This window comes from Mizuhopecten yessoensis, unplaced genomic scaffold, assembly GCF_002113885.1.
Source record: "Mizuhopecten yessoensis strain PY_sf001 unplaced genomic scaffold, ASM211388v2 scaffold10713, whole genome shotgun sequence".
Taxonomy (NCBI): Eukaryota; Metazoa; Mollusca; class Bivalvia; order Pectinida; family Pectinidae; genus Mizuhopecten; species Mizuhopecten yessoensis.
The window spans coordinates 151,386-163,200 of NW_018408684.1; the positions used below are offsets into that span (position 1 = coordinate 151,386).

General features: G+C 37.0%; 1 protein-coding gene across 3 annotated transcripts in view; it reads left to right on the forward strand.

Moving 5' to 3' along the window:
* The window catches only part of LOC110461981, a 36,956-nt gene extending 32,874 nt beyond the window's left edge, over positions 1 to 4,082 (forward strand). For all 3 annotated transcript variants that reach the window (XM_021515735.1, XM_021515734.1, XM_021515736.1), the window contains 2 exons: positions 929 to 1,103; positions 1,648 to 4,082. In XM_021515735.1, the coding sequence (XP_021371410.1) occupies positions 929 to 1,103; positions 1,648 to 1,658 (186 nt within the window). In that variant the 3' untranslated portion in view covers positions 1,659 to 4,082. The remainder of the gene's footprint in view (positions 1 to 928; positions 1,104 to 1,647) is intronic.
* The last annotated feature ends 7,733 nt before the right edge of the window (positions 4,083 to 11,815 follow it).

Consider the following 11,815-nt stretch of genomic DNA (forward strand, 5'->3'; position numbering starts at 1 on the left):
TAACGCTTAGAGCCATTGTGTCGAATCCTTATATCGTTGAAACACTCGCAGTTCATTTGTCAGGGTATTATATTGCTTTTGTTTAAGATAGCCCTCTTGCTTACTCTTAAGTAAATAGCAACTACATGGTATTTGCATCCGTTTGTCGCAGTATTCATACGCGTACTGTCATGGTTGTTAGGAGGACGTTAAACTCCAGCAGCATGGCTCCATGGCGTGATGTTTTGCTAGTCAGAAATTATATAAAAAAATGTGTACTAGCATGTTTGTTTACAATCACGAAACAACCTAACGCCTTCCAGGGTTGGCAAGTACCTTAACGCTCACATTTTATGCATAAACGCTAGCTAAACTCCTGCTCTATTATATTGTCCATCTGGCTAAAGAAGACCATCAGTAGCTAATGTATTCTCAGTCGTAGGTACACGTACGTAAGTCTGACGGTTTCCAAATATTATTACCACGTGTTCAAATAACATGGATAAGGGGAGATAACCCAAACTTGCTTTAGCGCTCTATCGTTTTGTTTTGTTTGGTGCCTCCTTATGTGTAATGATTGCGTAGATATTGGTAGTTGTGGCGGAGATGGAATGTTGGTGTGTATGGCTCCTTGCGATAGTGCTGATCTGATGCCGACTTTAGAGTGCTACCTCACTGCACTACCATGCCGAAAGCACACAGGACACTATTCTACCCCGACACATTATACTGACATCGGGTTCAGTGTTTGTTTAGTCAGTATTCACTTAGTCAGAATGACCACCTGATATCTGTCGAAGGGTCGGATATGTGAATTTATAGTTCGGAAATTGACATGTTTTTTCAACATCCAATTATAGGTCTAAACATTTATTAATGTCACAAAACAATAATGAGATATCTCCACACCAGATTGTCGTAATGACTACTGCCGCTCTCTTCACTGCAGCTTGTCAGTAAAGGGAAGGTGAACGAGGAAGTGTTCCCAACGCCAGAAGGGTTCGTAGAGAAGAGCGAGGCACCCTCCGAAACAAACAGCGTTGACAAGAGGAGGCGCCATCTGTCGTACTGTCTCAGAAGGAGTGGACCAAACTTTGTGCCCTACCCATGTTATAAGTATGGAGGTGAGTTATCACAATAAACGGTCGGTGTGTAAAGGGCAAAAACGGAAGTATAAATAAACGGAAGTTGTGCCGAGAGAGAAACGGAAGTATAAATGGTAAACGGAAGTTGTGCCGAGAGAGAAACGGAAGTATAAATGGTAAACGGAAGTTGTGCCGAGAGAGAAACGGAAGTATTTGAAACTGTATACGGTGTTTGTGCCGATAGAGTACTTAACGGATGCTTAACTCTTTACTATAATAATTAACCGCGCAACTCCAAGTCCGACAAATAGACATGTCCTCGTCCAGATACTGTACAACACATGGCGTTGAGACTCTCAAATACCCGATAAACATGAAAAAACTAGTATAGCAACTGTGACTTTTGAAGATATTTCTTGGCTCCTATTATTTTCTATCGTGTAGGCATTGATACACAGCACGTTTATCAAACGTGTAGTATAGAAATGTAGAAGTCGTACTCGAATCAATGTATTGCACAGTTTCTATGTGTAGCTAGATGAAGATGTTTAGACTACTAAAAACGCTCTTTTTACCTTTACAGGCCGACGATAAACAACATCGACAGTGACCAAGCCATTCAAAATGATCCCGTGATCATAAACAGAAAAACCATCAGCTACATATCAGATTTTACGTCATTTTGTCGTGTTGTCATGGATACCTGGATACAAGGTTCGCTTTTCGTAGCAGCCATTTTGGAGGAGAAGACCAAGTTTACTTTGACATTTGACCTTCTGAAATCTACATCGTCTGCTATGTTTAATTGATATTGTCCTTTATCATGTGTTTTTGGTATGATCCGTATGTTGTATATAAACAAATGATATAAAGGTTGTGATAATAGGATGGTATAATATACCACACTAAAGGGACAGAGGAGATAATCGGGGATTTCTGAACACCTCTTTGGAACGAAAGTGTAACCGAACACGTGGCACCCCGTACAGAGCCTCCCAGCACTGATTTATACTTATCTTCGGCTAATAAACCTATAGCAAAGTTTTGGAAGATGTACCTGGAGCACTAGTTTGTCAGTTTCATTTTTTCAGTTCGGGATTTCAAGCGTTTTGATCCGTTAAAATGTACAAGTGAAGCTTAACAACCGATACCTATAGATGTCTCCAATACAACAGTCCTAATCTTATAAACAACAACCAGCAGGCTGGGCGATAGAAGTGCAATACAGTCCCGTAGATCCCTCATTGTCTTACTAGTTATTATATATGTTACTGCTGTTAGATCGGTTTAACCCAACTTCTTTTTACGCGTCGCACGTCTGGGTTCTGTAACTCACGATTAACATACTTCCGGATTAATGAGACACAATGGACAAATATCCGAATATAATAAAGAGTCGGAATGTTGAGTTTTCCGGATAGGAAAGGTAGTGATGTTTAATAAATGAACTTTATTTTTTTTACAACAATTGTGAAACAAATTTTATCAACTTATATTAATCACTCTTGTTGGCCCGAACGGTATCGCGCAGGGGTCATAATGTGGGAGGAAATCGGAGTACTCGGAGAAAACCCATGTGAACGGATAGGTGACCTCATACCTTTTCACGTCAGATTGGGGAATCGAACCCCGGCTATCTTGGTTAAAAGCGAGTGCGTTATCCATTGCGCTACCCGACCACTCGGAAGTGAAGACATACATTTCCGGGTTAATTAGTAGAAAAAAAGGTCATATGTAGTTTTCGCACATAAATAGCAAGTGTAAGTTTCCGGAATAGAGGTTACAAGTTAATGTTCCGGATAATATAGCAAGAGGGAGTTTTTTTCGGATTAGAGACTATTCAGGTATTTTTTCGGTTGAAATAGCAAGAGTGAGTTTTCCAGACTAGAGATAAGAAGTTATTCTTTCCTTGCTAGAGAGTAGGTGCATTTCATTTTCCGGATAGGGTTAGGTCAGAATTGTCTAGAGTAACATGTTTCATCGTTCTATAATTGTTGACAGTAGAAAGCGAGGAAATTTCAAATATGTTTTTACAAAACGGGACCATGACTTAAAAATGTAAACTCGCTTTTTTTCAGGTCAAATTTCATTTTAGTATTTATGTACATATTAGTTTATTTATTTTGTCTCTGGTGTGTTGTCATCATTAGTCGTCCTAGATCTGTAAATACACATAATTCTAAATTAATGCGTATGATTTAAACCACAACTCACACTTACGAATAAGACAGATATATGCATAAGGAAATATCCTGTATAAGGACCATTACGACCTCCTTAGGGTAGTGTCAGGCACTTTTTATTACAAGGACACGTACTCTCTACGACAGTTTATTCTTAAAATGTCTATCGTATGTTCATTCTGAATCGAATTAGAAATCTGGTAACTGTAGCACAGGGCGTCTTAAATCATTCTGGCGCTATCAGGCAGCTACGTTTTATAATAACCATACACAAAAAGAGTGGGCCGCCATTAATCATGTACAACAAAAATCACAGGAGACCTTAGCAAAGTATCTTACCAGTCATACAGTAACTCTGAATACAGGACTACATCGTGGTGTTCTTCGGAAACAGGTTGAGATAAGCAATGATTTGGGAGACAGGTCACATGCACGCGTCACCTTGCCAAATTGCAGGTTTTATCGAATGTGGAAAAGTACAGGTGTATGCCGCTAATTAACAACACTCTCGCTGTATTTTATATTAACGTCTTCACTTGGACTTGCGTTCAAAAAAATTCGCCGTGTTTCATCTTTGAAATGATTATCAGATACTCTAGTGTGAAAATAGATTTGACTGTAATTGATGAAAAAACTGAGTTGATTTTAACTACAGTGTTCAACAAAAAGGGGTTTATGAAACTCTAATCCTCATTTCCGGTTGATAAGATTGAACACACACAACACAGCAGCAGAATTTACAAGCGACATGGACATCGTTTGATACACCTCTCATTATGCATATTGTTACATTATCCTGTATATTAACTCATTAAATATATTTCTTTTAATCCACTGATTTGTTGTTTCTATTTCTTTAAAAGGCGCGGTAGTGTAGTGGTAGGACGCCGGGCTCATAACCAAAGGGTTGCGGGTTCGAGTCACGGCACGGTACTGTCTTGCTTCTTTAAGCAAGATACTTTACTCCGCTTTTTCCAGTCTACACAGCTGTAAATGAGTACGTGGTTGGGCAGTGCCAGAACTGTTGAATGCTAGCAGTGAGCGCCGAAATTGCAGCACCGGCGTTATGCTCCCCAGGGAGTTGAGAAAGATATTGGTTGGTTGCAAAGACCCTATAACCACGGATAATAGTTGTGAACCGCTTTGAGACGACCTACGAACGAGGTTGTGCTAAAGCGGTATATAAGAACCTCGAATTAGTATCATTATTATGTATTTAAACGGTAGAGGACGGTGCCTTGCAGACTCATTTGACGACTATCACAACTGTTGGCGTCAGCAAAAGAAAATTGTTAAGTAGGCTGGTACATGTTTTACAATGACGTGCAATAGTTCTTTCACGTTACATAGTTTTTAACGAAAATCATAGTAAGATAAATCGATTTTATGAAAGTAAATTAACATAAAAACAAATGGAAAATTGACGTACAAATGTAATATTAAATACTTATGTCACGTGACTGTTACTTATTTTTTCGATGATAAATATCCGATTAACGAGAAAGTACTGCCTGGTCCAAATTTTAATGTGAAATACATAGATAGCATATGGAATAGTACAACTCTTTAAAACTGATAGACAGCTGTGACGTGTTCAGACATATAAGCGAGAATCTGACATTTATCTCATACGATACGANCCTCCCGTAAGGGGGGTCTGGGGGGTCTCCCCCATGAAAATTTTGTTTTCTAGAACGTCTCAGGAGCCATTTCCCACGTCCTGATGTCTGAGATAATGATATGTTGTAATTTATAATATAGTTTTAAAAAAGGGGCCGGACTTGTCCCGGTCTCCCCTACACATGTATAATACATGTGTAGGGGGGACCGGGGCAAACACGGCCCCTTTTTTTTTTCAAGACGTTATGGAAGGCATGTACTATACTATTGAAATGCATATTTATATATGTCATTTAGAAAAGAAATGTATCGTCTTTCATAAACTAATAACCAAATCGTAAACAAGACCATATTTTGGGAATTATTGGACTTTTTAGGTCGAGAGAGTTGGGGGCCGGACGAGCCCCGCCCTGAGGTAAATCCGGCCCCTACCAGGGCAAGTATGGCATGAAGGATAGAGAAGACAATTTACTAATAAGTGTATGGAATTTCATTCAATTCTGTTGGAAAATAAGTCCAGAACAAATCAGTGAATACAAAGAAAAAAAATCTTAATTTTTGCGACCTAAAAATATTATTTTTGTGGTCAATTGGGTGACGTTAACAATAGTGACGTCACTTGGCACAATAACAGTTGCATTCGGGGTGGCCGAATGTGCCCCGGCAAAAGGGGCCGAACGTGCCCCGGCAAAAGGGGCCGAATGTGCCCCAAATTGATATTTTCATAAAAAAAACACATTGATTGTCTGTGTCCACTGTGCCATACTCGGAGTCGTTTGCGCCAGGCGTGAGTTTCTCAATTTACTCAATCGAGCAGTTTAGTTCCGCCTGGAACTGTCCATTAATGCAATGGACATTTCTAAACTTCATACATTTTTGTACTAACTATTAACACTGTATCATATCTGAGGAATTGCATATGTATACTATATATTCAAAACTCAAACTCCACTGTATAGTATCAGCTAGAAAAAATAATGTCATGAAAACCTATACTTTTCAAAATCATGTGCAAGCCCGGGCTTATTGGCTTACATGGTAGCTACGCGCCTGACGAAACAAGTTGAAGATTTTTGTTATCCTATAAATATAACCTTAGCTTGTTCGTCTGATAATTATCAATCGTTCAATACTGCTTTCCTGAAGACTATGACGCCACGTCAATTGTCCTACAAAGTTCCAGTAACGATTATATATGTACAGTAAAACATTATTCAATTCCTTAGTTTCCGACATTTTGTTTAATCGAACATAATGATAAAATCCCATTTCTAATGAAAAGCTTCAAGACATTACCTGTGTTTTCCAACGGGAAGTGTAATCTTACCCACAAGATAACGTACCTCACATTGCACACGTATTAAACAGGTTGATATGACATCAAAAAGGCTACATGTGATTATAGCATGGTACAGTGGCCAGGTAAAACGTACACGGGTGAAATCATCATCCTCGATAATTATATAACCGATACCTGTCCTTTGAAGATTACGGAGAAACGACGCCCGACTTCAAAGCTAGTCTATTTTATTATATATATCAAATGATCAAACTAGCCTTCTCGTCTCGCCCACAAGGTTGTGCACAATGATCTTTCGATTTTGCAGGGGTGCAGAGAGCGACAGTGAGCGTAGCTCCTCGATTATCGAGGATGGTGAAGTATGGCGTTAATGGGATACTACTTGCCTGGCCATCGCTTTCTCATTAAAACCATTTCAAGCACAAGCCGAAAAAAACCTTACACTTAAAAGAATCAATATTTGTCAATGAAATATGCGGACTTTAAATGAACAACTAATCATGGCAATACTAGTCTGTCTGTCTGTCTGATTGTTCAACCCCACATGTAGGATTTCGTTACAACATATACTCTAACAACAGGTACATTGTCCATTAAGGAAAGATATTGTAACACGTGGAGTGGAAAAAATGAGCACGAAATCTCCATGAATCATGATCAAAACATGCACAGACAGGAGACATATCGTATTACTTAATTATTCAAAAAAAAAAAAAAGGAACCTAAAGTTGGATTCGAACCTTCACTTCATCTGGTCACAAGTCAACTGTGTCACACATTTGGCTACATCGGAACATAGACGAAGATGGAAGTACAGACTGTTTTAACCCAACAAACACCGGTCGCAGCTCACTCCTGTTTTTTCATTATTTTGAAAATTTTCCCATAAAAGGACCACTTTTCCGGAATACGATTTGTTTTTGCTTATTACATTAATGAAGCTGGTGCCTGAAAACTGATAAAATGGAATGTCAACTGTTTGCCCTTGATAACTACAGCATGCCATTGGGAACGGTGTCCATCAGCAATTAATTATAAATATCCTCTAGAATGGCAATTAATTATAAATATCCTCTAGAATGTCAATTATTTAAAATATCCTCTAGAATGTCAATTAATTATAAATATTCTCTAGAATGGCAATTAATTATAAATATCCTCTAGAATGGCAATTAATTATAAATATCCTCTAGAATGTCAATTAATTATAAATATCCTCTAGAATGGCAAGAGTCAAAGCTCAACAGCATACAGTAATAATGGTATTCAGTACATGTTTACTGATAAACAGTTTTCCTCAGGCAGATCACTTCATTTTCCCTGTCGAATTGTTAGCATGTGCATGTCGTTGTTAGAAACGCGTACTTCTGGAATCAACGTCGGCACTGATCTGACAGCTTTTTGACGTTATCTTGGAGACGGTACATGATAAAATGGAACACAAGAAGCAGGAACAAAATTATTCAGCTGCAACACTGCTATAATAATAATAATAATAATTATAAATTCTTTTATTTAGACAGGGTAACATATTTAGATTTTCATCTACTTTACAATATGGCCCTGTAAAACACATTATATATACATACATAAAACAACAGCACATCACGCATACAGAGACATATGACACACAATAAAATAAAAAAAGTAGTTAAATAGTACAATACATTATTAAGACAACCTATTATATTGTATCACTAAATATCACAGAATTGCATTTAGAACATTAGAAAATATCACAGCATATTACAAGTCAATACATAAATATATTTGTCACAGGGTAATATAAGGATTATCTCAGGAAATTATAATAAACAGAACCATAGGGATAATTTCAAATATTGTACTATGAAATATATAGTACTCGGTTTCCCAGTGATTGGGAATCCCCTACCTACTTGGTCCGCCGGTAACACATGGTATTCATGATCTAATATTTTTTTAAATTATTGGCCAGATATGCCTTTTTAAAAGCCAGAAATTTGTTGTGGTTCGTATGGTTTCTTCCAAAGTATTCCATAAAATAGTACAAGTGTATCTAAATGAATTTTTGTAAAAACGTGTTCTACACTTGGGGATATAGAGCTGGTTCATTGCAGAAGATCTTGTGGTTCTTGTTGAAATCTGGGTTACATAGGTAAATAAATTTTGTTTTAAAAATCATGGAGCCTGGTCGTTAAGGATTTTATAAGTTAGAACACATTTTCTAAAAGTATAAAAATCGTGAATAGGCATCCAGTTTAAAAGTAACGAAGTTGGTGTACGAATTTCTCTTATATTTAGAATTACTCTTGCTGCTCTCTTTTGAAGTTTAAATATTCTTTCCTTAAGGGACTCATTTGTAGGATTGCTCCATACTGAATAACAGTACATAAAATGAGGTAAAACAATAGTCGTATACACCATTTTCGACATTTCTTGGGACATGAAATTTCTGATTCGTTTTAACACTCCAATTTTCTTTGATAATTTCTTACAAACATATTCAATATGTACATTCCATGATAAACTTAACTGCTTGATCTATATATAGCTTGCTGAACTATTCACAAGATGGTTCCATGCAATGTGTTCGTGTATCAGCGGATCACCACTCGAGGGTGTGTCGGCCATTGGTGACCAGACAGCTCGACTCCTTTTAACGAAGACCTCTTCCCTCCTTCTTTTTACTGTCGCGTCTCATTTCAATCGAAATCTGTCGGCACTTTCCGTAAACGAGAATATCCTTTTTTCTTGTTTACGGAAAGTGCCGTCGGTTCCCGATTGGTCCGATATGTGTTTTCTTTCTCATTTCACAAAGATTGTATTGAATATTGCATCTTATACAAATTTAAAAGGAATTGGACAACAGGCGTTATGCCTATACAAGCCCTCTTCTGGTATGTACAATGTATTTTATAATATATTTATTGTGAAATAATTTAAAAGCTTTCTACATCCGATGTGTGTTTCTTGTTAACCACTACAAGAATCGTCCGCCGCACAGTCACTTTTTTGGTACATCGCACATATATGTATGTACCTTTGCTATAAATACGATTCGGCATACCAGCCTTTGGTCAATTTAATGAAAGTGAATGATAACATGTACGCGTTTTCGCTTAAACAGTAAATAAGCGAGGTCAAAATAAAGTTTTCAACAACACTTGATCAAGAAGTATCCTGTCGAGTTACGAATCACATCATTAACATCATGTTAGTCATCACACACACGGTACAACTGCATCCTAGTGTAAGGATTATCACCGAGTCAACATCTACTCAAGTAGAGAATCATTGTATCTTGAAACTGGTCTAGAAACTTTATCTGAACGTAGAACTTGGCGGAAATTACAACTGTTTTACAAAATCNACAGTTTCAGAAAACACACACTATAACCTCCGTATTGCTGAAAATTGCTGTTTAGCAAATTCACGACTTCAATTTTGTCCCCTCCACAATCCGACTCTGGAACCAGTTAGACCTTAATATAAGACACAGCGTTTCATATACAGTTTTTAAAGATACGCACGCTAAATACATTATAAGTCCCTATATATTATCTTATTGGTGATCGAAATAGTAATAGTTTACACACCAGATTGAAAAATAACTCTAGTACCTTAAACAATCACTTATTTCATGCTAATTTAATAGATTTTCAGCACTGTCAATGTGGACATCCTATCGAAGATACATATCACTTTTTTATTTGTAATAATTATGCGGATCAGAGAATTAAACTCCATGGCGAATTAGATGATTTCATTCCACTTAACTTGCAGCTACTACTATACGGTAATAACTAATTGTCATATCATGAAAACATCATAATAGCCAAACAGACGCACCAATTTATTCTACATACTACATGTAACAGATTTTGAGCAAATGTTCTTGCACTCCTTCATGTTTACCAACTAATCTCTCTCTCTCTCTCTCTCTCTCTCTCTCTCTCTCTCTCTCTCTCTCTCTCACACACACACACACACACACACACACACATATACATATATATGAAATATGCCATCTTGATAATTTGTAGTAATATATTGTAGGGAAAGAGCTTATTATAAGTTGTTAAACTTGTGCCAAACTCCCATTGTATATAAATTACATTAAAATATGTTTAAAACAAAACTGCACGGGACAAACAATGTTTCTGTAAGTTATTCAAAAAACATCTGGTAAACATCTGTCATATCTGTTGCACGTTCACAGGGACATGCAAATTTGCTACATCTATATTTGGACCTAAACTAAGGTGTTTATAGTAATGTTACACGTTTGATGGGTTTAGATAAATATTCGGTAAAGATGCCACCCCCATGATGATGGTATACTCGTGTAAAATTACTCTAAACACTTTAGTTTAGATCCAAAGATAGCTGTAATAAATTCGCAGGTCCCTGTGACACGTTGTGACAACAAAGGAAAATGACATGGTCAAAACAACACAGAAAGAACTAAGTTTGGAGTATAGGGTAAACAAACACAATAGGGTAAACAAACACAATAGGGTAGACAAACACAATAGCACAAAAATCATAAAAATCAGACAAACTGCAGCGAAAGAGAAATGAACCCTTCCCTTGCAGTGCGTGCTGATATAGGATATCATCCAGGAATACAGCAGGAAACTTAGTGGAACTCTAGATCTTCCGGACATCTCTGCCTCCGGAATATTTATGACGTACAATAAACAAAGAAGTCAGTATCACTTTAGAAAGTGTCACAGAAACCTAAATTTTACGAATTATCCCTATCACAATCGTTATTAATGATATGTTTAAATGTGATTATCTTAAAATCGCCAAATGGTACGTTTTCTGGCATGGTTAATTTGGATGTTTGAATAATGACAACACAGAACACGAATACGAACTATTTTTTTTCTATCAAAAATGATTAAATAACGTTTATATTTAAGTACACTGCAGTTGTTTATTTTTCTAAGATAATAATAAGGTTCTAGCATCGTCTGTCAATACACCTATAATATTATTAACAGACGAGGCTAGTACCTAACGTTCAACATGTTGATTTTGAGATGAAAATGGGTGTAAAGAACGACAACTCTTGGTAGAAATGAGAACTGCGTCTACAATGCAGTCACGTGGCTCCTTGGATCGATTCATTGTGAATGAGCTCTATCACATGATGTTTGTCACTGGAAATATAACTGCTGATGGGGGAGTTCTAGTCATCATCATAAACTCGGTTGTGACCTTAATTAGGGGTGTAACTAGTACATCAATGCAGAGGTGTAATGAGGTAACAACATCGGAAGTAAACCCTTGAGAAATAGCATTGTATATATGGAATGATCAATTCCAGATTCTAACCAGGCCGGGACACGTGCTAATGGTATAATATGGTTTCGGTAGAGATAACTAAACAATTATTTTACTTCTGGGGTAGGCCGAAAGTTCAGCTTCTCTGTTAAACGGTAATTGATATAAAATGTCATCAGGCACGATTGTAAAACTGACATTAAAGTAAAAATGATCATGACTGTATTAGTTGTTTACAAAAGAATGTAGGCGTGTTCTTTTGTCTTCATTTGAATCAAATTATAAAGTTTTGGTATCACAGCACAAATGTTTAAAACGAAACTTCGCAAATGGGCATGACGAGAAGGAGTAGCCATAGTTTTCGTTGATATGTC